We start from the raw sequence: 25,973 nt of genomic DNA on the forward strand, positions 1-25,973 counted from the left end.
TCTTCTCTGAGTCTGACGCGTGAGGCAGCATCAGAGCCGTAGACTGACAGAAGCTGATAAAGGAGACCGGCGTGCCCTGAAGGAGACCGCCGTGTCTTGAAGGCTGTGAACCCATCTGTTTAGTAAATGCTGCACAAGCCACATCAATGAAGTAGTCTTCACTACGCATGGCCGGCCCTGAAGTAGTCCTAGATTCAGGTGGCGAGGTGTTAAATCCTTAAGACGTTTATGAGCATTAACATACAAATAGGAAGTTCTTGGAAGGGTTTTAACAAGATAATTTGAGAAGTCATGACTTGTAACACTGCAATTTACATTTGCTTGAAAAGCTAAGGAATAAAAGAACTGCATGTCCTTCTGTTTAAGTTTATAGCTTCCCTCTAGTTTGGTCGTAATTGGCACTTTATCAGAAACGAGAGCAGCAGGAAGAGACAGAAGAACCTGCAGAATCTCAACATGAAATGCCACTCCTAGAAGTTACAGGCTAAATGACCACGTTTCCGTCGGCCATTCAATTTCAAGCAGCTCTTGATAAGCTGTAAGTTGTTGAGCTGCTGTGCTTTTGCCCAGCAGATATGAACTGCCTCATCTTTTGCAGTATGTGGTTGAAAATAAGCGCTGACGTCTTGGAAAAACCCGGTGCAATCAGCGAGCGTGGCAGTGTTGCTGGTAAATTGGATTTCTGAGTCATTGGACATAGAAGTGCATGGGGAGAAAGAAAAGGTTTGTATCCTCGCGTCTTTAATTCTCATGCGCTGAACTATTTATTTATCTCTCCAGGGAGCTTAAAGTGCTCTTTAGATCAATAAAACAATGTAAAAGTTAAACTAACACGGATTGGATGAGATTTAGAGGAATTTAAAGCATTTGTGGACTCAACTTCACCTCCGGTCATAACAGGACAGTGACGCTAGAGCTCGGCTGATTGAGACGTGCTCAAATATTTGGTTTCAGCTGCATGTGCATCAAAACACCTGCATGGACAAACCCTTAAATCGACCATCCAACCAAATGCACAAGTCATCCTTTCAATTTTAAAAGAATATTGGGTGCATTTACAGGGTTTCTGGTTTAGTTTATTCCTAATCAGTCAATAGATGTGTATGTGTATCATCGATGTATATGAGCGGAAAAAAAATCAAACGTAAACTAAACTGTGGGTAAGTTGCATGCGATGAATTGAATACAGTGCATCTTCATCACCTTGAAGCTTACTGGTGATTATGGGCTAAAATGAGAAGAATTTGCACTTGCAAGGATTCATTTGACATTTTCTCCAAGAATAATGGGTGTTGTTTTTACCTTAGAATCTTGAATGTACTTTTACTGAGAAAAAGTGAAACTTTTCTCTGGCCCTCCTGGGCACATTTTCTCCGCCTGGTGTGAACGTTGAGCATTTTGTCGTCTGTCGACTAAAACACATTCTTAAAGCCGTTTCTCAAATGATCGAATCAAAGCAATTGGACCGCCTTTTATCTTTCTTCTTAAAAACTGTCGATTCTTGAGCTTATGACCAACGCAGCAGTTTATCTGGGAAGTTGGTTTGATGTTGTTTTCCGGGCTCATACTGATCCTTAAATATTGTCATGAGGGATATATACATGTGCCACTGTCATAAATAAAAATCATCTCCAAAAGAACACTTCCTGTTAAAATAAAGTGTGGAGGAAAACTCAAGTAATGAAAACAGGCTTGCCGTCATCACACAGGTCACATGTCACTCTGGATGTTTTTCTTGTCTCTAAGAACATGACAAATTAATTTTGATGAGGCCATTAACTCATCATCTGTAGTGGAAGAGACATCAATCAGCCAATCACTGATTGGCTGATTGATGTCACTTTAAGATTGCAATTAACACACATATTAGGGGTTTCTTTTGTTTTTTTACCACTTTAAAATGGCAGGAAAAAATAGTTTGAGTAGTGCATTGATATAACTTTGTCTTAACTTTATTTGATGGTGACTTTACTAGCAACATCATTCTTGTGTAGCCGTGTTTATAGTCACCATTTGTTCACTTTTTGTCTGCGAGAGGCCTGATTTTACAAATTAATTTATTAATAATTTGTGTAAAATAGCTGCTAAAGTTTTAGGAAGGCTAAAGAAGTCCCAGAAATTGCAGTGAATAGACTTAATTACATTTATAAATGGCTTAAAGAGCCCAGTTTATGCAAATGTACAAGGTCACAATTTAAATTTGGCTAACTGGAATGATTTAATCTCAAAGACAAACATAATTGTCCTCATTACAGAACCTCCTGAAGCACCTTTTTTTTGCTTTCCGTCTGTCTGTGTCCACACGAGTGCAATTTCCATGCTCACTGGGCCTGGCAGCACAAGTCAAACGCTACAACTTTTCAGCTCCACATTGTTGTTTACACTGTTGATAAAATATTACCCCCACTTATATTTGAAGGAAAATTTGCTTACTTCCCATCACTGCTGTCAGTCAAAAGCAACCGCAGTAACATCGGTCCTGGTTGTCTGCTGCAGCAGCTGCATATATCGCGTTACAGTAATGTCACCCATCAACACCGATGCAGTGCACTAGTTCACAGAACTGCAGTGGGCATCACAGTGAAAGGCGACACTGCAGGCAAAAGCCACCCAAATCTGCTTTTTGCACACATCAGATTTTTTTTTTTTGTCTAAACAACTCAAGTGGCACAAAACCAAAAGTAGCCGTGACCCTGACAACCTGACGGTTCTGGTGGTTCATCATGGACCAATAGATCAAAGATGTATTTTGGTTGGAGACCATTCAGAGATTTATAAACCAACAGCAGGATTTAACATCTATTCTGGGACAGACAGGAAGCCAGTGTAAAGACCTAAGACCAGGGGCCTCATGTTCGAAATGTGCGTGGATTTCAACGTGAAAGCGTATGCAAAAAAAAATTCAGATGTTCAAAACTGTGCGTACGCCCAAATCCACGCAGGTTGCTTTGAACATCACAATCAGCGTGGATTTGAGCGCACATGGGGGAGCACAACACTCCACCAAGGTTTTTTGCAAGGAACTTGCAAAAAACAAGTAAAACAAATTAAAAAAAAAATCGGCTGCGAGCTGGAGACAGTCCTGTCAAAAGTTGAGGCCTGGAAAAAATTATTTATTTGGGGCATTTCTTCCGATTTAAACTGCATTGCATTATGGGTAATGTTGTTCTTTGCTTTGTGTTGCGTTCTGTGAAGAGTTGTGGTTTTATTATGATCGTAAGGGTTTGTGAATGTTTATGGGCAGCGTGAGTGCATCATTACACTCTGCTTTTCTTGTTTGTAATTTAAGAACGGACACCAAAACTTAAGTTGGTGGACGAAAAACGGCTCCTTGTTCAGCTTTACTGTCACGCATATTATATACTGACGGATTAAGACCAATGTACGTGTTTATTGAGTCCTACACATTGTGGATGTCCGCGATCACCTCTCTCATAAGTATTACAATATGAACAATATAAACTTATATTTAAAACATGAAGTATCACAATCTGATTCCTCTGCTGCAGAAATAAAGACAACTTGTGCCAACGGGATTATCGAGGTGCAAACGTGAGAAATAAAGAGCAAAGTTGCTGTAACTCGGAGTGTTGCAGTCGCAGGAGGAGGGACCGGTCTAGATCCCGGTCCATCACCGGAGAAACACTTTCTGGATCCTGCAGCACCTGCAGCCGACTCGATATCAGACTCTGAAAGTTGCCTAAACATTCAATAAAAACTTCTTTCATTCAACTTAATTCATTCATTGCTGAATCACATCAGTTCGTACCAACCAACCTTTCCGTGACATCTACTTTTATTTTAAAAGACAACTTTACAGAACCGGTTCTTCGCTGCAAAATGTATTTGAATGTTTTTCTGTCCAGACACAGTTATGGGATGTTTTAGGATCTGTCTTTTATCTCGAGTAGTTGTCCCATACGGTCGTCATGGTGACTGAGAGATGTCTGACCTGTCAGCAGCTCTAGCTGAAAGATCATGTTGGTCTGAACCGGAGCAGCTGGTCCAGTTCAGGGCAGCGACCCAGAAGATCCTCTTGGTACCTAAACCAGCTGATGGTCCAGTCTTAGTCCTGGACCAGCAGATCGGTGTGATCTGATGCAGCAGCAGGTTTCTCTAACGGAGCCAAGGCTGTGATTGGGATTTGCAGGTTCCGGGCGTTGAGCTCCTGCCTTTAGTTGTACGTTCAGATCATGTGGTTGATTGTGAGATTGTTGCAGCTCCACTCTTGTGTAATTTATCTGGTGATGTGGGGACTGTCGTGTCCTTCACGTGTGGTCGTGAACTTATTGTTGACGTCACGTTTCCTCATATTCTGCATTTCACTGCATCACCAATGAGTGTCGCCAACGGACAAAACCTCAGAAAAGCGCGTACGCCAGACATGATGTGTGCGTGAAAGACCGCAACTTTCTACGTTCAAATCAATTTTCGAATTTCCGACCGTGAGCGTAGAAAGTGGCGTACGCACGTTTTTTGTGCACCGCACGTTTCGAACATGAGGCCCCTGGAGTCCTGGGTCTCCAGAGACCTTTGTCCACTCCCTTGGTCTTAGTGATCCATTCTTTAATTTGACCATGAGAATTGATCAATGTTTGACTTGGATTATAGTCTCCTGGCGAGATGGTTATATAGATTTGTGTATCATCGGCGAAGTTATGGTAACACATTTTGTTTTTGTTTTGTGTTTTTCATAATTTGAGCAAGTGTGAGCATATTGATGTAAAAAACAAAATAGCCCCAGAATTGAACCTTGAGGAACTCCACGTGTTATTTTTGTTAGCTCCGATTGTACTAAATATAACACGCAAAAGGAAAATAGATCCCCAAGATATCTTCTGGCTTTCAGGCACTTGTTGGCATTAATGCATGTATGTCACACTGTTTTGTAACTATCTTTGAAAAAAAAAAAAACAATAATAATAATAATATTTTTTTAATGAATTAATCAAAGAAAAAAAAGATAAAACCATTAAATGTGGTCTTTTTTACATTTCAGGTCAACAAGACGGAAGATAAATCTCTGGAGGAACGTGGACGCATCATGATTTCCCTCAAGTACAATACCCAGAAGTCTTGCTTGGTGGTAGGCATCATACGGTGCGCTCACCTCGCCGCCATGGATGCCAATGGCTTTTCCGACCCCTACGTCAAAACGTCAGTACGCAAAAATCATGTCCAGATGACACTGCCCTTGTTATGAGCTGGGGGTTTGCTAGTCCAGGAAAATTTGGTGTTTTAATAGTTAATGTTCCCACAATTTTGTTTGTCATTATCTGTAACAGCATTAATAATATTGGGATGTACAAGTGATTAAGGTTTGTCAAACTTATTTGGGAGAAGGTACCAAAGAAACTGTTTTGTATACATCGGTTAGATAAACTGACTTTTACTTTTGTTCCTTCTCACTCACATCAAGTCACATCCTGAGGCTTTAGAGTCCAGTCAGTTTTCACGAAACAGGCTAACCCCTAAAATATTTGATTTTTAAAGCAGAGCACATTTTGTCAAATTCAGTAAATGTTTGCTCCCCATCTGCTAGATCCCCATCTTGTGAGTAGACTGGGAAAAAAAGAAAGACTGTCAATATCCAATTGATAGTTTTACATCATTGAAATTAGGACCATGCCTCCATCACCATAACAACCATTTCATCAGCCAATCACCACCAAGGAGAGAGTTCATGTTCATGCATGTGAGGTCGCTTGTTTTCTCAGGCAGAGCTAGCGGGACGGGGTGGAAGGAGCTAGCGCTCTGTTTTGTTGATGTCACCAGACATGATGTCATCCAGAAATCCCTTATCCTACCTTTTAAGATAAATGAACAAACAATTTTGCCGTGAAAACCTTGCAGTGACCACAACCTGTCCCATGAAGGTCAAAGACGATATTCAAACCTATTTCACAAGAGGAATTTTCAAAGAGTCACCAACATCGATAACAATCAAATTCAACAAACAAAGCAGCAAGCCATAAAATTCCTGGTAAATTGCCCTCTAGGTGTAGAGACATCCTGTTTTTATCTAAAAGCTCACGACCCCATTTCCTAAAAAGTTGGGATGTTGTGTGAAATGTAACTGAAAAAAGATTTAATGCAACGATTCCCAAGACTCCCAAACCAATATTTTATTTACTACAGAACATATTAAACGTATCAAATGCTGAAAGTGAATATTTTTACCTTTTCATGAAAAGTATGACCTAATTTTGCATTTGATGGTAAAAAACACATTTCAAAAAAGTTGGAAAAGGAGAAACAAAAGCCTGGACAAGTAATCAGATCAGAACACCTGGAGGAGCACTTGATAACTAATTGTGTTAACTTCCAACATCTCAGTAACATGACTGGGTACCGAAGGAGTCATTCAGAGGCAGACCCGAAAGATGGGCAGAGGTTCAGTGCTCTGAGAGCACCTGAGATAGCGTGTCCTGCAGACAGCAGAGGACAGGCACCGTCCAGCTTTGATCAAAAGCCCACATCTCTGATGGCAGGGAGTTGCTTTAGTCTCTATGTTACACAATAAACATCCAGCTTTCTTGTGACGCGTTGCTGCCATCAAATTCAAAATGAGCAAAATGTCTCAGTTTTTACATCTGATATGTTGTTTACGTTCTTTTGGGATCAATTATAAGTGAATGAGATTTGCTAATCATTGTTGGAATGGTGGTTGTATTATTGCTATTTTTAGCAGATGAAAAAGACAATGGAGAGGTTTTCGAATGAATTATCTGAGAGCACTGATGTTGAATCAGAAAAGAGGAAGACGACCTGTGATTATCAGCAGCACAAAAGGAACGGTCCAAGAGGCGTTTGCAGTACTGTCATTGGAGGAAAAGTCCTATTTATCACACCTGAACATTTCTCAAATCTTTCATCCTTCTGTGCGATGAAAGTGCAATTAATTTCTGACTTTGCGGTGCACACCTTGAGAACAAAAGCCCAACTTAATTCAGAAGAGAGGCGCTGGCGACAGTTTTCCTGTAGTCTGATGCTGAAAAAAATCCCCATGAAGCTTGAAGGACGCAGTAAAGACTATAACAGATTCACCGACTGACTCGCCAGGGTGACAACACAGGAAGTGTATTCACTGTCAGATAAACAGGTCTGCACGGAAGGCGGATGTCTACAAACAGTGTATCTGCAGCATCAAATCACTGCTGCCACCTGAACGGTTAATGGTTTTCGGTGTTCTGTTGGTAATGGCGAATGTTATTGAAATGCATGTGGCGTACCAAGACGTGCATTAGTCGACGAGGTGGTCGTGAGACCTGAGGAAATGTCCTTCATAATGCCTTTTCAGTCAATGACTAATGCATTTCATCAAGGTTAGAGGGAGGGACTCGGTTAAGAACACACTCATGCGTCCATCGTGAACGTACTGAACAAACACCAAAAAAAAGAAGAAAAAAAAGCTGCCAAACTGCAAAGTTAGAAAAATGCACTTTGTCACATTACAATCAAAATCATTGTGTTGCACAGCAGCATTCTCTGCTTCTTAAATGTCACCCTTCATATTGTTTTGCCTGCGGGGGTCAGTGCTCCCATTACATGACAACAATTAGGTTCACTGCAATATCCTCATCAACAACAATTTCAGCTCCCGCTTCCCCTGGGCCCAAGTTGGCACGCAATAACCTACTTACCCTCCCTCCAGGTCTCTTTGTTATCTCAGGCATTGTGGGTCCATTTAATGAAAAAGAATGAAAAGAAGAAAAATGTAATGAGCTACTGTAGTTGCTACTAAACAAACCGTATCAAAAGCAAAAACTGAAGCGTTACTAAGCAACATCCACTTTGTAGCATTTGAGATCGGTTCGACCTGGCTTTTGGATAATTTATGGAGGTGGAGCGGAAGGCAAGGGTCCAGGCTCCACGTACTTTCGTGCAGCCCTGCATCCCAGGCAACAGTCACAATCTGCTTGACTCACCGACTACTTTCAATGCACATAGATGAGAAGTAACACAAGAGAAAACCAGCAACATTAAAATCAAATTGTAGAACATAGATTCAGGTTTTACTCATGCTGCATGTTGCCCTGCTCTGTTTCGCTGATGTTGGGCGGCAGACACTTAACTTCAATCCATTAGCTCAGTAAACCAAATACTGTCAGTGTCTGATAAGACTGTTTCAGACAGCCGTCGCTTCAATCCCTACAGTTGAACCTTTTTAAAAAACATTTTGGATTACTTCAAATCCAAAAAGTAAGCATGTATAAATTAGATAGATAACTTGTGAAAACTTATTTCAGTCATTTGTTTGGCTGGCTGGCTGGCTGGCTGGCTGGCTGGCTGGCTGGCTGGCTGGCTGGCTGGCTGGCTGGCTGGCTGGCTGGACGGACGGACGGACGGACGGATGGACGGACGGATATTGCTGCAGTAAAATTGTGTAAAAATCCAAATTAATATGAAAACATATAATAAGCCACCGAATTGATTCAACCTGTTGATTTTCTCTTGTGAAGCAATAGTTGTTATTGTTTAGATTAACTGGACTCATTTGAGTTGACTTGTGTTGCTGATGTGCCTTCATATGGCGTTTGTCATGATTTAGAGCTATATAGATAAAAGACGATTTTTACAATAAGAAAAATACTTTTTTTTCACTGTGACATTGATTACTTTAATATAAATAAAACAAAAATAAAAAGACAAATAATAATGATAATTAAAGCTGCAAGCAGCGATGAATGGGCCTTCGCGCGTGCAATTTTCAGCCATAAAGATCAAGGACTCAAAACTAAGTCAGATGACACCACCCACGATTCTTTATGTCAAACCATTCAAAATCTATAGCAGAAAATAGGGACTATCAAATATCGACCAATCAGAAGAAGGGGCAGGGCTAATTTGCACCAATTATGTTCAAGGACTCAAAACCGAGTCCAATGACAACACTCACGAGTCTTTATCAAATATGGACCAATCAGATGAAGGGGGGGCACGCTTTTTGGCGTCTATCGTCGCCACGGTAACGCTTTTGACTGAGAAAAGTAATGCGCATCGTCGCAGGATCGAGACCCACATTTTGATGTATAACACACCTGGGTGCACGTTACGGTTCGGGCCGCATTAACGGCTGAAGAAATGGCATAAATTGCGCCAAAATTACACGATTAATTTAAAATGGCCGACTTCCTGTTCGGTTTCGGTCATGGCGCCATGAGACTTTTCTTTAAGTTGCGACATGATACAGGTGTGTACCGATTTTCGTGAATCTACGTCAAACCGTATTGTGGGGCTTGAGGCACGAAGTTTTCTAGGGGGCGCTGTTGAGCCATTAGGCCACGCCCATTAATGCAAACCATTAAATATCACATTTTCGCCAGGCCTGGCTTGCGTGCAAAATTTGGTGACTTTTGGGGAACGTTTAGGGGGGCAAAAAAACGAGAACGAGAACTCTTACAGATACAATAGGGCCTTCGCATTGTAAGTGCTCGGGCCCTAATAATCACGTAAGGAATACTAAGTACCCCCAGTACTGCTTCAATAGGATATAAGACAGTAATCCAGGTGCTGCTAAATATCAGCAGGTGTGCAGACCTCTTTAAAAGCAAATGCTTTGGCAGTTTGTGAAAACACAAGATACTGTCTTGTGTTTAGTGCACATCAATCTGAAAACAGTTATAAAACCATTTTAGAACAGTTTGGTGTCCACAATCCTAAAATGACAAACATTATTCACAAGTGGAAAGCATTCAAGACAGTAGACAACCCGCCCACTCCTGGACGGCCCGGCAGGTTTACGCTGATGTGAAACCGGGGGAAAGCTTCTTCTGTCGAGCTGAAGTCTCTTAAAGTCAAATAACTTGTGGTACTGTGATGTGGGTGGTGCAGGCAGCGCCACAACACCCCCTGGAGGACGGCACAACGCCTAAGAAAAACACAGGGACGTCTTTACATCATTCGTGAAGCTTCATGCTGCTGAACATGTTATTCTTGTTTTTCATTCAGCTTTGAGGCTTGCGTTATTAAATTCCAGACTGAATCCTCCCGCATCCTTCCCTCCTTTCCTCCTTTCCTCCCCTCCTCTCCTGCAGGTACTTGAAGCCTGATGAGAACAAAAAGTCAAAGCACAAGACTGCTGTGAAAAAGAAGACGCTCAATCCTGAGTTTAACGAGGTACAGACTACAACTAAACAGCTTTCTTGATGTTTTTTTATTCCTGATGTGGTGCTTTTCTGTTTGGATAAACCTGCACAAAGCCAGGATTTACAGAGAGAATAAAAATGTTTTGTGACCGAGCTGAACCACCTTTTACCCTCTCCCAAACTACACAGCTTTGTTTGTTGTATTGAATCACTGTTAAATGTTAATTAAAATAGTTAGAATTTTTTTAAATGTATTCAATTTATCTCATTAAGTCGTCTTTCCTTCTGCAGGTTTGAAATGAAACAAGCAAACTGTGTCTAACACAAAGCATTTTATCAAAGCATGGCCAGCAGCACATAGATAACAAGTTTAAACTGTTTTTCCTACAACAGAAACTTTAATTGTTTGAAGTCATGGACATTTGAAGATTGAGCTTTAGCTCTGTATTTCTCTCAAATCCACATATTCCTCATTTTTGTGTTTAAAAGGCTACAATTTATCCATTTTTCCAGCAGGGTGACGATGCTGTTTTAGTTGAAACACCATCTGAAATCAAAGGCATGCAGTATTTTCCACAATATCCACAGAATATTTCAGAGAAGATCTTGTGGGGGGGTGTTCAAAGACTGTTCGCTCAAGTGTAAAAATATAAATAAAACGAACAACAAAACTGCAGAACCTTCACAAGTACCTTGATAGCAGCATGTGTTTAGGGGGCAGAGCCAGCCTCTGGACTCTGCTCCACCTCCTTCTTTGGAGAGGCGTGACACTTTTTCAGATCCGTCATACAGCTCGGAGCTACCCACGTCCGAGGCAGTGTGATGTGAAGTTGTGTATAGTCTTACCGTCTTCTTCCTTTATGACATCACAGCATCCTGCTAACGTTTCTTTTTCTCTTTTTTTGCCATATCAAAGTGGTAGGGTTGTGTTACATCTGAGCTTTTTATGTCACTTCGGACACCCAAACACATGCTTTCACGCATTCATTCATTCTTCATAGTGCATCCCCCCTAAAGTTCAGTTAATCTGAACTACTTACAAAATCCCAATTCTGGACTGTGAGTGTGGTTTTGGCCACAGAACAAGAACGTACAGATGACAGTAAATCATGCATTTTCCTTCACGGGAGCTTGTGGCACAGAGCGCAAAGGTTCATGTAAAAATGTTTTTTAAGTTGAAACCCATGTTTTTGTGCGTCCTTCGAGGTAGAAGCAAGGGGGGTACGGTAAACAGGGGAACAGGTGTAGGTGAAAACGTCCCGTCAGAGAGGTGAAAGTCCAGCAGGCTAATGAGATACTTTTATGCCGAAGGCAATCATGTGATCAGATTTACAGCAGAATCAAATACTTGATTTATCTAAAGTTTAAAAATTCACCAAAATAGAGCAAAACCCGCTTTTTGCTATTTTACATTCAGAATAATGAACTATGCAGGGGTCCCAGCCTAGGGGGGGCGAAGCATTCTAGATGGGCCCTTGTGGCCTAAACATCTCCGTTAAAACATAATCGCTAAAAAATTGCCACAGATCAGCCCCTCTGACACACAACCCCAGCACGTAGACGACACGGTCAGAACCATCACATGAGGTTCTAGCACCATGGATTTTGCCAGTCATTATGTCAAACCTAATTATAAGCCTAATGCAGACTTTAAGATATAAGTATCAAACTGGAGATAAAAATCAAATGACATCCAGTGATGTCTATGGAAGCTCATTTCCGCCAGTAAAAGAAAAAAATAAGATATAATCTTAGCCTTAGAAATAAAAATATCCCATATGACATAAAAAGTCATAATTTCAACTTTTTATCTCATAATTAAGACTTTCTATCTCATAATTTCGACTTTCTATCTCATACATTCGACTTTTTATCTCATACTTTCGACTTTTTATCTAATAATTTCGACTTGCTATCTCATAATTTCGACTTTTTATCTCATAATTATGACTTTCTATCCCATAATTTTGACTTTCTATCTCATAATTATGACTTTCTATCTCATAATTTCAACTTTATATCTCATAATTTCGACTTTCTATCTCATAATTTCGATTTTTATTTTTAAGGCTAAGTTTTCATCTTAGCCATAGATGTCAGATCCGAGTACCACAATTCAGACACACGTGTTCAACCTACACGACAACAGTTTACAATGTGCAACGACATGTAGGCTATTTAACACAATGAGGGACACGGCGGTCAAACAGCAACACACAATATAGGAACGGCCATATATTCAGCGTCATGACAATGTTATCAGAAATAATTAATATTATGACAGCTTACCAATGATGGTTTCATCCAGCGATCATCATTTCAGCCTGCTGAAACTCAGGATACTTCTGATGCGACAACTGGCTAAAGGCTGATTTATGGTTCCGCGTTACACCAACGCAGAGCCGACAGCGTAGGGTACGCGGCGACGCGCACCCTATGCCGTACCCTACGTTGTAGGCTCTGCGTTGGTGTAACGCAGAACCATAAATCATTCTTAAAAGTAAACAGACAACATGCGCGCACGTACCCGTGCATGACAGGCGGACACACAAAGGGAAAAGGGACTATTTCTTTTATTTTTATTTTTTAAACAACTTTATCCTTTTGAACGCAATTGTTATATAGTCCAACTTTCCTTATTTTATTCAGAACACTTTTTTTTTTTTCCTCTTCGGCGTGGGCCCCCACAGAGCAGTGGGCCCGGGGCGGTCGCCCCCCCGCCTGCTCCGCTAGTGACTATGCCTCTTAGACGTGACAATGTTGTCCCGGTGCCACAAAGCAGGACTTCTGGTATTCATACATTAAGTTATTATGTCCTGGCCTCTGAGGACCTGCCAGGCAAGGTTTTCAAGGACGAGCGAGTTCCTCGGCGCGTCGACATGCAGGACATGAGTGGACGGGAAGTGTCCATTCGTGTGGACGTGGACATTCCTGGCCTCACGCAAGCCAGCAGCTTGACATTTCCCCTGACATTTTTGGCGCCCGGACTCTTCCATCACCCCCCGACCTTTCTGTAGGAAACGAGCGATGAGGTCACCCCCCACATCAAAGCATCGATTCAGGCAGAGCAGCAACCTTTATTGAACTTCAGAAATAAACAGTATATACGGAACAAATGCTGTTGCTTTACACACTCAAAGTTGATATCAGGAAAAAAAACAACACTTTTTGAACTTGTTTTTGTTTAGAGGCCTTTTTGTGAGTTTCACAGTTAGATTCTTCACCTACTATGTTAAAGGCACACTATATGACACTACACAATACCACTCCACACCAGATGGAGGCAGCACATTTTGTGTCATGGCATAAAACACAGCCAAGTTCAAATGGGGATTCCCTCGACGTCTCCAGGTATTTTTCTCATCAAATATCCACCGGCGGTGGAGATGGCTCCTTCGAGTCATTGATGAGTAAATGTGTCAATTCTCATAAACACTCACAATGGTCACGACAGTGATGATACTACAGCTGAATGCTGCAATAGAACAGCGTTCAGATGATGCAGGCAGGTCACACGTCACGTTCAAAAGGCAATAGTTTGAAATGTTTTTTTAAGATAAAAATAATTAAATTAGTTATATGCCTATCACCATTGTTCCTCTCTACTTGTGTTCCTGGTAGAAGGAACCAAAAGACGACCAGGGGAGTTGAAGCAAAAAAAAGAAAATACAACCAGAAGCTTTAGTTTTTTTTAGTTTAAAAAGATTTAAGGGCTCTAAACTAATGCAAACCTACTCATATGTGCTGCTGGAAAACCTCAGACTGAGGGAAGATACCGCCATCACCTTCTTTCACCACTGTAACAACAAATATGTAAACTCAGAAACTGTTTAGATGTTGAAACAGACGTAATCAACATGGTCCAAAAGTGCACAATGTGTCTTAAAGATGATATATGACTGCAGGTGATCCTGCTCAGCAGGCTAGAGGTCTTGATTTCTCTCTTTTGTTCCCTGTAGGAGTTCTCCTATGACATAAAATACGCTGACCTCACCAAAAAGACCTTGGAGGTGACCGTGTGGGACTACGACATTGGAAAGTCGAATGATTTCATAGGTGAGCGTCAGCGTGCCTTGCAGTGCCTTGCAGCGTGCCTTGCACGCCGCCTTGCAACGCCGCCTTGCAACGTCGCCTTGCAACGTCGCCTTGCAACGTCGCCTTGCAACGCCGCCTTGCAACGTCGCCTTGCAACGTCGCCTTGCAACGTCGCCTTGCAACGTCGCCTTGCAACGTCGCCTTGCAACGTCGCCTTGCAACGTCGCCTTGCAACGTTGCCTCCACTTCCATCAGAAAATGTACTGGTGTTTAGCGGCTTCAGCAGCACATCTGTCCATGTGTCCAGATGAGATGAGAATTATTGGTCAGCCCCCATCGAACACCAAACGCCAACCATCTCTCTTCCTGGTTGAGGTTCATGTGGAAGATCCATTGCAGTTCCTTTACTGACCACTAGGGGCTGGCTCCAAAAGCGAGTCAGCCTCCATTTAATATATCCCACTTTAGAGCCCCGTTAGAGCAACCTTAGAGTGGAAATAAACTGTCTGTAAATTTCAATGATCTAAGGCATCAAAAAACAAAACACAAGTTGCTGTTGATGGTTTAAGATGGTTTTACAAGGCATCAAACTGAGTCATGGATTTTAGCATGGGTATTGTTAAATTAATTGTGTACTGTGTCGTGCTTTGTTCATCTGAAGCTGTTTTCACTTGCTTTTACGACCCACTAAAGACCAAAAACAGGCACTACTTTATCTTCAAAATAATGGTAGTGTAGCTTATTTTTCAGACGGCGGCTGATTTTTGTCTGTTTAATTGGAATCCTGCAGAGATGCTAACGTTGAGCCCCAGAAAGAACAAAGAAAAGACCTGAAAGTCAACATAAAAAAGGTTCTCTCTTCAGAACAGCTCAACATTGTTCGACACACAGCAACAACCCCAATGTTTCTCACTGCAATCAAAGATATGTGCCAAGATTGGAGCAGTGTTTCATGTACACTCTGTATTTGTTCTGGAAAGGTTTGTGATAAGTCGAATTTCACGTACAATCCAGAAACAAAAACCAGCAGCAGTCAGACATACTAACTTTAAACCACCTAAACTGTAAGGAGAGTAGCTGTTTCTCAAGTATCCAGAACCTTATAGTCCGTATTTCGTCATAATTACGATGGGAATTGATCAGGTTGTTACAACGAAGACAGGTCACATCCCGGTAAGACTACAGGTTTTTAATGATGTAAACTGGATTAGTCTTATCGGACAAGAAAAGGAGAGTAGATATCAACACATCAACCTTTGCTCACTAGGAAACTGAAAATAAATGTCATCATACGATTGGAGTTTCCTAAATATTAATGATAATCATCTTAATGATCCCAGCAGCAAGCAAAGCATCCTCATTTATGGGAGCTTCTAAAACCAACAGAAACATTTGTGATTCAAAGGTCTGGAGTTGGGCTGCAGTCATCTTTTGTTTCACTGGAGCTAAATCAGTGCACACGCTGTGCCTCGGGCAGCAGGAACTGGGCGCTGCATACGAGTGGAACCAAATGACATCATTATTCTTCAAGACATGTCTTTACTGCACTGAACATTTAAAATCATACGGCCTTGTTGCTGGGAGTGTCCGTACGTGTCCATGCATCAGTTGGTCGCATTAATATCATGATACATTTTTCAAAGCAGTTTATTTCCACCACCGTGACAGTTGTTTTGTCAGCAGGATTGATTGTACATTAATTATGTGTTCATGTTTAGACCTGCTGTCTTTATGACTTATTACGGAGTGAAAGATTTTCACCCGACACTCAAGTCTCGGTTTCTGCACTTTTCTGAAAGCAGGATCTTTATTTTCAGCAAATGTAAATGTTGCTGTTGTGACTTTTTCATTTACTTTATGTTGATGCAGGTTTATATAATGATTTATCAGTGTTTAATATTTAAAAGGCTCTAATAGATATGATGATAGTGATAATGACTTACTTGATAAGGTCCAGGAGTTTTATGACATATTATTGGGTTAGGACACAGTTGTTTTCCACTCTCATGTCCTCCAGATATGTCAAGCCTTGCCATTGCGGGTGGCGCCTCGTTCCATTCGCTGCAGCAAAGCAACGTTGCCCATTTCATGTTGCTTCGGGGCAAAATCAGAAAAAACCACTGCGTTAGTAAACTGCCGATTGCTTTAGTGAATTTTGTCACATGACGATGACCAATACTGTTTTGGGTTTTTTTTGTGAATGCGTTTATTTTTTCACCTATAATGTTGTACATTTCAACATATGGTCAGTGGAGATTCACTCGTTTTTGCAGCCAGCATCTAGTGGTCAGTCGAGGGACTGCTACTTTTGTTACTTCTGGGTTGTTACTTCCTCAATACCCAAGTAAGATGGTTGGTGCTTGGTCATGGTGTAAATGTTGAGTTTGCCAACACAAATACCCCCAGAAACTGAAAGTATTTGGTGCAGCGACTGGAACCGGGTGATGCTGTCGATGGCAAGGCTTGATGTAGAAGAAAACGGTGCGTAAAAGGCACCTTATTTTTAATTTACTGGGTCAGAACCAACTCACAACAAAGCTGTGTCAAGGCACTTCACACAGAAAGCAAAGTGTTTGTGTGGAGTTTGTCTAATGCTGCAGATGTACTCAAGTATTCCACACTCGTCTGCTCACTCGTGCTGTTTGTGTGCACTATTCTAGGTGGCGTATCTCTGGGTATCAATGCAAATGGGGAGCGGCTCAAACACTGGTTCGACTGCCTGAAAAACAAGGACAAAAAAATTGAACGCTGGCACACGCTGACCAATGAATTACCTGGCTCATTGAATGACTGAAGACCCACACCCTGTCGTCCAGCCTGTTGGCCCACCCCCTTACCCCCCTCACCTGGCTGCAACAGATAGGACTCCTGCCTTCATTTCCAGACTCCTCTGCCCACCTTTTTCTTCTCCAGATTTTCCCCGTTGGCCGCAGCAACGCTTGAAACATCTCTTTTGGGAATATATTTCCACTCAACAGGGCTCGACTAAAAATATCTCATATCTTTCACATGCACAACAGAAGTGGCACAGCTCATTTACTTTCCTTCTTAGGTTTGTTCAATCAACAAAGTGAGTGAAGGGGATTTGGGCGTTGACTCTTAGGCTTTTGAGCTTTCTTGCATGATCAGTGAAAGACAGGAAGAGCAAATGCCATGTGTTTGTTGAGAAGTTTTACAGCAGCTGAATACACTTCGTTCCTCCTCACGACAGCAAAAGAAAGTTCTTGCTCCTTCAGGCTGTGAGATAAATCAAAGCTTCGGCTAGTAAAATACTTACAAATATTTCCCTATGTGCGTGAACAATTGGTGAAAAAGACAAATATGTATTGTTAAGAAGCAGCTGAATGAAAAGATGTTGCACTTTAATATGATTGTAACCCACTTGGCTTGAGTCATTTGGCCAAATAATGTCGTTTTTTTATCCCTTTCTCTGTCGCAGACCCTTTCAGATAAAGATTTAAGATACAGAAGGCGAACACTTACTCAGTGACCACATCCTCTATCACATTTTGTACTCTTTACATTTTTATTTTGTGTTCCTCATTTCTAAAACCACCACACAGAAGGACGTCCTCCACCAAAAGTATTCTTAAAATACTGCTGAAGTTAAGGCCTCAGTATGTGTCAACCAGGCGTCTTCTGAGACTTTCATGACTTTGTCAACTATGTTTGTTGTGTTGCACCATGTTTAAGTGTTAAAAAACTGCTGCTGGAATCATTACTCCCGTTAGTTACCGTGAAAAAGTTACCCTGAACCTTAAGGCACAGAGAGTGGGATGCTGTGGATAGATGACAAACGTTTGTCGGGACTTCTAAGGCCAGTGTGACACCTGTGTCATCATGGGTCCTCGTGGGTTTAAACCAGTGAGAGCAGTGGAGAACACTCAAGTAATCTGATTACTCAAACCGTTTTTAACCTAAAGTTAAAAAAGTTACTAAAGTTAAAAAAGCTTTTTGTGATGTCTTGACTTTTGTCACGACTACATACCTACCGGCTTCATGAGGCTACACATACAATTATGACTAAAACCCACATTAGATTTTTTCCTTACCTACATCATTTTACTTCATTTTAACCCTGTTCCCAAAGGATTTATGACTATTCCCAGCTATTCCTTGATATTCAGACTATCCCTTCAGTGGTTCCATTGATCTCCGTGCCTTTACCTGCCTTTCATCTATTGGTTTTCAACTGATGTGAAACTCTGCTTGTCCTTTTTCTTTCCTCATTCACTTAATTCGCCACGTCTCACCACTGTGGTTAAAGCCAGATAAGACCTGTACCTGTTCCTTCATGCGGGAACGTCAGCACTGCCTGATCCCTAAAGATCAGCATCAGGTCTCATGGGACCCTAATCCCACTGAAGCGCCCTGACATATTGGATACATTTGCAGTTTGAACTGTTCTCGCCGTTGTGTCACGACAGCGTCACACCAACCGGATGTAGAACACATGTGGCAGCAATGATGCATGCATGTACGCACCGGACACGTCTATTCCATCCGCTCGCTGAGAGTCTGAAACCTTCACAGACCTAAATGACAATTATTTCTTGTTGAAGTATACTGAGGCCTTCACAAGCAAAGTTGTTGTTGAAAGGGCAAAGCAACCACGTCAACTACACAGAGACGCCACCAGATCTGAGGCTTGAAGGACAGATGTTTGTTAATCAAGCATGAATTAACCAACAGTTGAGCCAGCTAAATAAACCCAAAACAAACATTAATTCAAGATGACTTAAAACAAGTATTCGTATCATCTTTTTCTTTTCCTTTTTTTTCAAGTCCTAAGGTATAGTGCTTCCCAGTTTTGTGATAAACCTGATGTCAAGACTGGAAGCGTCTCAGAATCCAAGTCATTATGTCCAAATGTCACTAATGTTGGCTATAACAGTTCATTCCTGTGTATTTCAATAATACAGAGATTAGTTTAGAGTATGAGACTACAGTGCAGAAAAAATCAAGTTGTTTCTCATTCACCTGCAAATTCTACATAAAACAAAACAACGTGTAGCTAAGATAGATCCGCGCCACAGCATCAAATAGCCACCAGTTGGCAGTAGCATGAGGACAAACTGGTTTCCCTTATCTGCTCTCCTTGTCGTGCTCTGGCTCATGAAGCGGACCCATCCCGACGCAATTTCATTTCGCTTTAATTCGGTCCTAAATCAACTTTTTGGGGGGGATGTTTCTTCACAAATGCAAACCACACCAGTTGGTATAAATTCACCTCTATAGCTTCAGATTTTCATACGGCAAAATCTTCGGGGTAGATGCTGAAACAAGAAAAGAAAAAGAAGTTCAGTTGCCTTGTCTCAAGTCTTTAAAAGTGAAAAAAAAAAAACATTTCCAAAAGTCAAATTTCCATTACGTGAGAGAAGATATAAGGTTGTAGATCACAAGTTTGATGATGTCATGAAACTTGTGATCTTCAGAAGTTCACTGAATGGGTCAGGTTAGGGGTTAGGGATATCATGATTCACTGCTGCGAGCCCTAGAGGGAAAAGCCGACAGCAGAAGAAGAAGAAAGACGATCATGTGACGATCCCTTCCATTCACATTCAATCACAATAAGTAATTTGACATTTTTATTTCTGAGTTCAACAAGATTTTTTAAATAAAAGCAATGTCGTACTTTAATGAAAGTAGGCTGTAAAACATTTTAACATGCATTCAAGCGGACTACATGTATTGATGTCTGATGTCAATGTTTTCATTTTGGATCGTTCATCGTTTAATCAATGGATCATTACACTTCTAGTGACATCTACCAGCATAGATTGCGGTCCTGTAGTTATTTCTTCGAGCTTTGAGCACCCACGAAACAACACAACAGCCCTGCTCCAGAGCCAGTGCTCAGTAGATCCCTTCTAGGCTACCGTAGAACTACATAACTTGTGTTAAGGTGAAGAAAACTTACTTTTTGATTTATTTTTTCTTCTCAAACAATTGTACTCTAAGGAAACTGCAGTTATATTGCAGCACTTCCACACATTGGAACTATTACACCATACAGTATTGTTTGAAAATGGTTTACTTTAAGATTTCCTGGAAAACTTAAAGCTGCCCAGTGCCCCCTAAACCAGTATTTCTCAGCGTCTGGAGAAAAGAGAAGCATTGCAGGTGGACCAGACAATGGCTGAGCAGGAGCAAAAACTAAACTCTTACTGAACATTATTACGTTATCTGTCCATGTGGCAAAGTATTTTTACCTGACGAAACGTCTTGTTCTAGTTCAGATCTGCGTGCTGACGAGCAAATCAAAATGCAACAGCAACTCATGCTTTAATTGATGCAACTTACCAGTTCTCCCAAGACCGGGACCACATTCTCCTTCTTCGGTGCTTATGTTTGATGCTTCTTGCACTAAAGTATTTTTCACTTTCATCTTTTGTTTATTATATGCAGTCACATGCGCTGATGACACTAATCTCCTCACTACACATACCAATCTTGACATCGTACCTGGGGTAAATCAGATGCAAGTGGACTGTGTGCCCTGTGATGACCTGCATTAGTCGAGAGGTGCTGAGCCAAAATGAGGCAGATGTTTAAAGAACAACTGTGTCTGTTACGCACATCAAATGTCTTATTTACACAATAATTCTAATGATAATTTCAGCTCTGAGAGGGAAACATCTACAGCTTCAGTGCACAGCAATCATGCCACAAAGCCGGGTTCGTGTGAGGACGACTTTAATCAACATAAGAAGGGCCGTGGCTGACCTGGCCGGTCAAACGCGCCCGTCGCACCACAATGCCACTTGATTGGGCAGCTCTGGGATGCACGTGCAGTTGCATGATGTCTGGCTTACAGAAAATCAGTTTTCGCAAAAACATCCATCCGTAGCGTGAATGAAAACATCCCAACTGTGCGTCAATTTCAAAAGCAGAGTCCCCGTCAAAAAGAAATATAAGACTGATGATAATCAAAGCATGCTTTGTTTACAACTGAAGTTCAAGACGGCTGCTGACAGAGCAAACGAGCGTGTCACACGAGTCCCCGAGGTCGCTCCGCCGCGCAGTGCAGGGATTAAAAGGCCGGGATTTTTAATATACTTACCAGTGTGTGCATATTGTTACCATGTTGTTTCATTTGTTGAGGTTTTCTCATGTAAGCAGCTCCACCATGTTTGTATAAAGCAGAATGTACATGTTTAACCTCTTCTGATCCACAGAATGTGCACCTCAGTGCTCTGATTAACGTATCAAATCTAAAGCTCTGGATTTGAAAGTAACAGCCCAGCAGCACCGTACCAGGAGTTATGTCACTCGAGTCGTGCACTATGACGTGCACTATGATGGCATCTATTTTTCTTTGATGTTTTTTTTTTCTTTTAATAATTCATGTTAAGGTTTAACACCGAGACACAGCGCCCTCCTAAAAACTCACCGCGACCGAAAACTCAGATCAGTAGGTCGGGATGCATGCCGTGTATTTGTGATTTTATGAGTGTGAGGCCACGGTTTGACCTTTTCTGCATGTTCACACACACACACACACACACACACACACAGACAGACAAACATACAAACACACCTTGCTTGTAAATTTCCACTGCAGAAACGCCATACAAATGGTGCAACAATCGGGATTCCTGTCAGGCTTGCAGTTCAGCTAACAGCTTTGTCTCTTTACCCCATGTAAGTGATAGGCCTGGCATGTTTGCTTTCAGGAGCATGTCGATTCTGTCAGTGTGGCTGACTGTTTTTATAATCACATCATTTTCACTTGCTGATTGCAGCTGGACGACAGCGGAGGACGGCACTGATGTCCTTTGTTATATTGTTTAACCTCCTCCATCCACAGTTCTCAGTATTGATGTTTGAATTGTTAGATTCCTTCACAAACTACCTTCCATTCTTTTTGAGGACAATTTGATTTTGATATCACGCCTGCGCAGCTGGGGAATGAAATCTTTAATGCATCCCATCAGGCCTCATATCTCTGTTTTATTTAAGTGTGAACAGCATCGTCGGCCACATTGATTTGTGCGGCGCAAGCCGGCTGTGAATCCTTGTCAGCATCTCAATATCCTCCCTTTCTCTCTGGTGAATGTTTAATGAATACAACCAACATGTGGTTTTGATTTTGTAACCTGTCTGCCTTTGTATGCAAGCTCAATATTATCGAAGAAAGAAAAAAAAAAAACAATTGCATGCGTATGTTGATAGTTTTGTCATGAGATGACTTTGCCTAATGTTTGATACTGTTTTCTGTATAAAAAAATAAAAAAAAAGATAATATATGACTGTGGATGCTCTAAGATTATGCTAAAAGTCAGTCTTTCTTCTGGACAACATTTTGTACCTTTGAGCACTATCGCGTTGCCTGTTTGGCTGCTGTATTGACTATATGGAGGCGTGAATCGATGTGAATTAAAATCTCTCCTTTACTGTTTTGTTTCCTTTTTAACACTCAGGCACCTGTTTTGATTTTCCTGGTTTGTTGAATGTATGACTACAAATGCATTGTATCAAATTATATTTTAGTCCTTTGCCAAATGAAAAGATTTTTGTGGCTTTTCTCATGTTTCTTCACCAACAGCACAATTATATTTCAAGGACGCAACACTGGGGGGGTACAAGAGGGCCATACAGCTAACTCATCTACACTTTAAAATAATACTATCTAAACTGGAAGGTGTTATGTTTAAACCACAGTTACACTTGAAGATGAGCATGAATGCGGTGTAAGTATGGGTTCGACTTATCTGCAGTGAAGCTATTTGGAAACCTACACAACAATCTTGAGATTTCTTACACTAAATTAGTTTTTGTATAAAATTGTTTTCACATTCACCAAAAACTAATATATTCTTAATCAAAAATGTAGTTAATATGATGATTTCATATCACCTATCGCCCTTATTTTTGCTCTAAAGTTACACATTTTAACACTGATGTCAGTGGAGACTGACATACTCAGCCCTTAAAGGGCTGAGTATGGTTCTGCGTCACACACACGCAGAGCACACGGCGCACCCGTGACACCGTCACGAACTGTTCTGACTTCTCCGTCTCTCCATTTGGTCGCGGTGCAGTACCCCCCGCGGCCACTAGTTAGCGATCTTTTTCTGAATGGTTTATCCGACTTTTTCCGGTCACAGTAAATCAAAGAAATAAGGACAACTATTGTGCAAAAAACAAAAACAAAAAAAATCACACATAAACGAAGAAAAAAGCCCTGGAAGTTCACTACTGCTTCAAACCGGAAACCGGAAATGCTTCGCTTTCAAACGAACCAATCACAGCCCTCTCGGTCTGCGTGTGGACGGCGTCTCCTCGACGCGTAGTTACAATTTTCGGGAGGTGCACGTCACTGACGGCGCATGTGACGGCGTGTCCTCTGCGTGTACAAAAACCACACGCCGTAGACACGGCGTCGTTTTGACGCAGAAGCATAATTCAGCCTTTACTTTTGCAGCCTCTAATGGTCAGTCAAGGAACTGCAAAGAATCTGAGTTCTGCACTCAACCCGGAAGCTAGGTCTCACTGGATGAGTGGAGACACAGGAATGTTTGTGTGACATGGCCCCATGTGGTCAGAAGTGGTATTACTACAGTATTAATCATTAAAAGCTTTATATGCTAGGATAAATTTAAATATTATTCTTGATTTTATAGATAGCCAATGAAGAGAAGCTAAAACTGGGGAAATATCTCTAATGCTAATCCTCTTAAGTTTTATTTGAATTTAGCTGAAGAAGGTTTTGAGTCATCCAGGTCTTTATTCATTTAGGACAGGGGTGGGGAACCCTGGTCCTCGAGGGCTGCAGTCCTGCACGTGTTCGATGTTTCCCAGCTTCAACACACCCTGATACAGGTGACTATGTCATTAACAGACTTGTGCACACCTCCACGTTAGGGGGTGTGTTGATGCAAGGAGACAGCTGAAACATGCAAAACCAGGGGTTCCCCGCCCCTGCTTTAGGACATTCTTGTAGTGTGACCAAACTGGTAAATTTCTCCTGGTTTCATGGACAGATATAGCTGAGTATCATCAGCATAGCAATGCAAATTCATGGAATGCCATCCATCTATCCATTTTCTATACCCATTCAATTCTGCACGGGGCCACAGGGATTGATGGGATGCTATCTAATAATATTAACCAATGGAAGCAAATATAAAATTCAAAGAATCTGCCCGAGCACTGAACCCTACGGAATTCCGTGGCTTAGTCTGGTAAGTGAGGAAGATTCTTCATTTACATTAACAAACTGGACTCTATCAGATAATACTGAATTAATCCAGTATTGGCTCACAATACATTCATTTGTTATCTCCTCCATGATGCCAAAGTTAGCTATTTCCTGCAGTTTTCTGGTAAAGTAATAGTCTTAAAATAAAAAAAAAGATCTAAGAAAAGTGATACTTTTATATCTATATATAGCAACTCCAACATTTCTTACATTACCACATCATCCAGTGACAACATGCAAGTCCATTCATTTAGTTTCAGACTCAATACACTTGAAGGGTTTTTGTTTTTGTTTTTTTTTGGAGGGGGGGGTGTTTTAGACACATTTGGATAGACTGCTTTAATGCTCTATTAATGACTTCAGCCATCTATCTGAAAGGGGTATAAATTAGAGACTGACAAGACGTGAAAAGAAATCTCAGTAGCCTCGCCGAGCCCCATTTCCCTCAACCACAAGGTCCAGTTAAAAGCTTTAACCTTACCATTGATGGTGCTGGAAATGCATTTCAGACAGTCATCCGTTCCAATGAAGGCTGTTTTAATCTGTACTAACTATTGTCAAAGAAATTACACACAGGAAGAGACGTCTTGTGGTTGATGGGACATTTTTTGAAAATCAGTGCAAATGGGGTTTAAGGAGCAGTATGACTTTTTACATCACACAGGCACACAAACCTTAACCCTCAGCAAAACTGATGCCAAAAAGAGCATCAACACATCCACAAAAAAGAGGAAGAAAGATAAACACATTGATAAAAACAACTATGAAGCATGAAACTCATGAGAAAAGAAGATACAGATACTTCTCTTAACAGGTTTCATTATGTTCTAGTGCTGTTGTTTTTTACAGCTCACAGTAACCTTCATGAGGCCCACATGAGTCGTTTCACTGCAGAAATCTGCAGCCAAGGTGTCAGATGTGGTATAATTTCTGCAGCTCATCAGACTCCATGCAAATGGTGCACGCAAACGGCAGGTGGTTCCTGCCCCCTCATGGATTCTGCCGCTCTTTGTTTTGACTGGGAAGCAACAGGAGCTGCGTTACTGCTGTTCTTTCTGCTAATAAGAAGCCAGCTCATCACGCAAGCCTTTTTTTTTTATGTCTCAGTAAATTTAAAAGAATCGTGTAAGGTCTTATCTCATGCAAAGAAGTTCTCTGGCATCGATAGCGGGAGGCCTGCAGTGAAGGAACGATCGCAGCGATCCTTTCTCTGGCAGCATCTACATGCTGAAAAACAAATGTACATTCGCAGGTTGACATTACGGGTTCTGCGCTGATGACTGTGATAAGTTCAGTTATCGTATTATCATACATGACTCACACACTTCCTAACCTATGAGATGAAAATTGATGGAGCAGAGTCAGCTAAACGCTGACTTTAAATTACAGACAAATTCATTTACAAGCCTTTATATCTCCTCATTAGACCCTCTCTGTCCAGTAAAACTGCACAAAGCTACACTAAGTGAGTAACCCCCCAGTAGTATTATTCAGATGTTGTTTTCACACACCTTATGTAGTTGTGTGGAGAAGTGGCGTTCCTTTTAAGCATCAAAATATTTTGTAAAAGTGTTTTACAAAATGATTCTTGCAAAATCGAATCTAACCACATGCTGCTCCAGCAATCAGTTTTTTCATAACAAAAA

At 41.2% G+C, this 25,973-nt stretch overlaps 1 protein-coding gene across 2 annotated transcripts in view; it reads left to right on the plus strand.

The window, feature by feature from the left end:
• doc2b (double C2-like domains, beta) overlaps positions 1-17,432 on the plus strand; it is a 172,937-nt gene extending 155,505 nt beyond the window's left edge. For both annotated transcript variants that reach the window (XM_061740302.1, XM_061740303.1), the window contains 4 exons: positions 5,000-5,157; positions 10,038-10,119; positions 14,048-14,144; positions 16,784-17,432. In XM_061740302.1, coding sequence (XP_061596286.1) covers positions 5,000-5,157; positions 10,038-10,119; positions 14,048-14,144; positions 16,784-16,917 — 471 coding nt within the window. In that variant the 3' untranslated portion in view covers positions 16,918-17,432. The remainder of the gene's footprint in view (positions 1-4,999; positions 5,158-10,037; positions 10,120-14,047; positions 14,145-16,783) is intronic.
• Positions 17,433-25,973: the final 8,541 nt, after the last annotated feature.

The sequence above is a fragment of the Cololabis saira genome, chromosome 14, assembly GCF_033807715.1.
Source record: "Cololabis saira isolate AMF1-May2022 chromosome 14, fColSai1.1, whole genome shotgun sequence".
Taxonomy (NCBI): domain Eukaryota; kingdom Metazoa; phylum Chordata; class Actinopteri; order Beloniformes; family Belonidae; genus Cololabis; species Cololabis saira.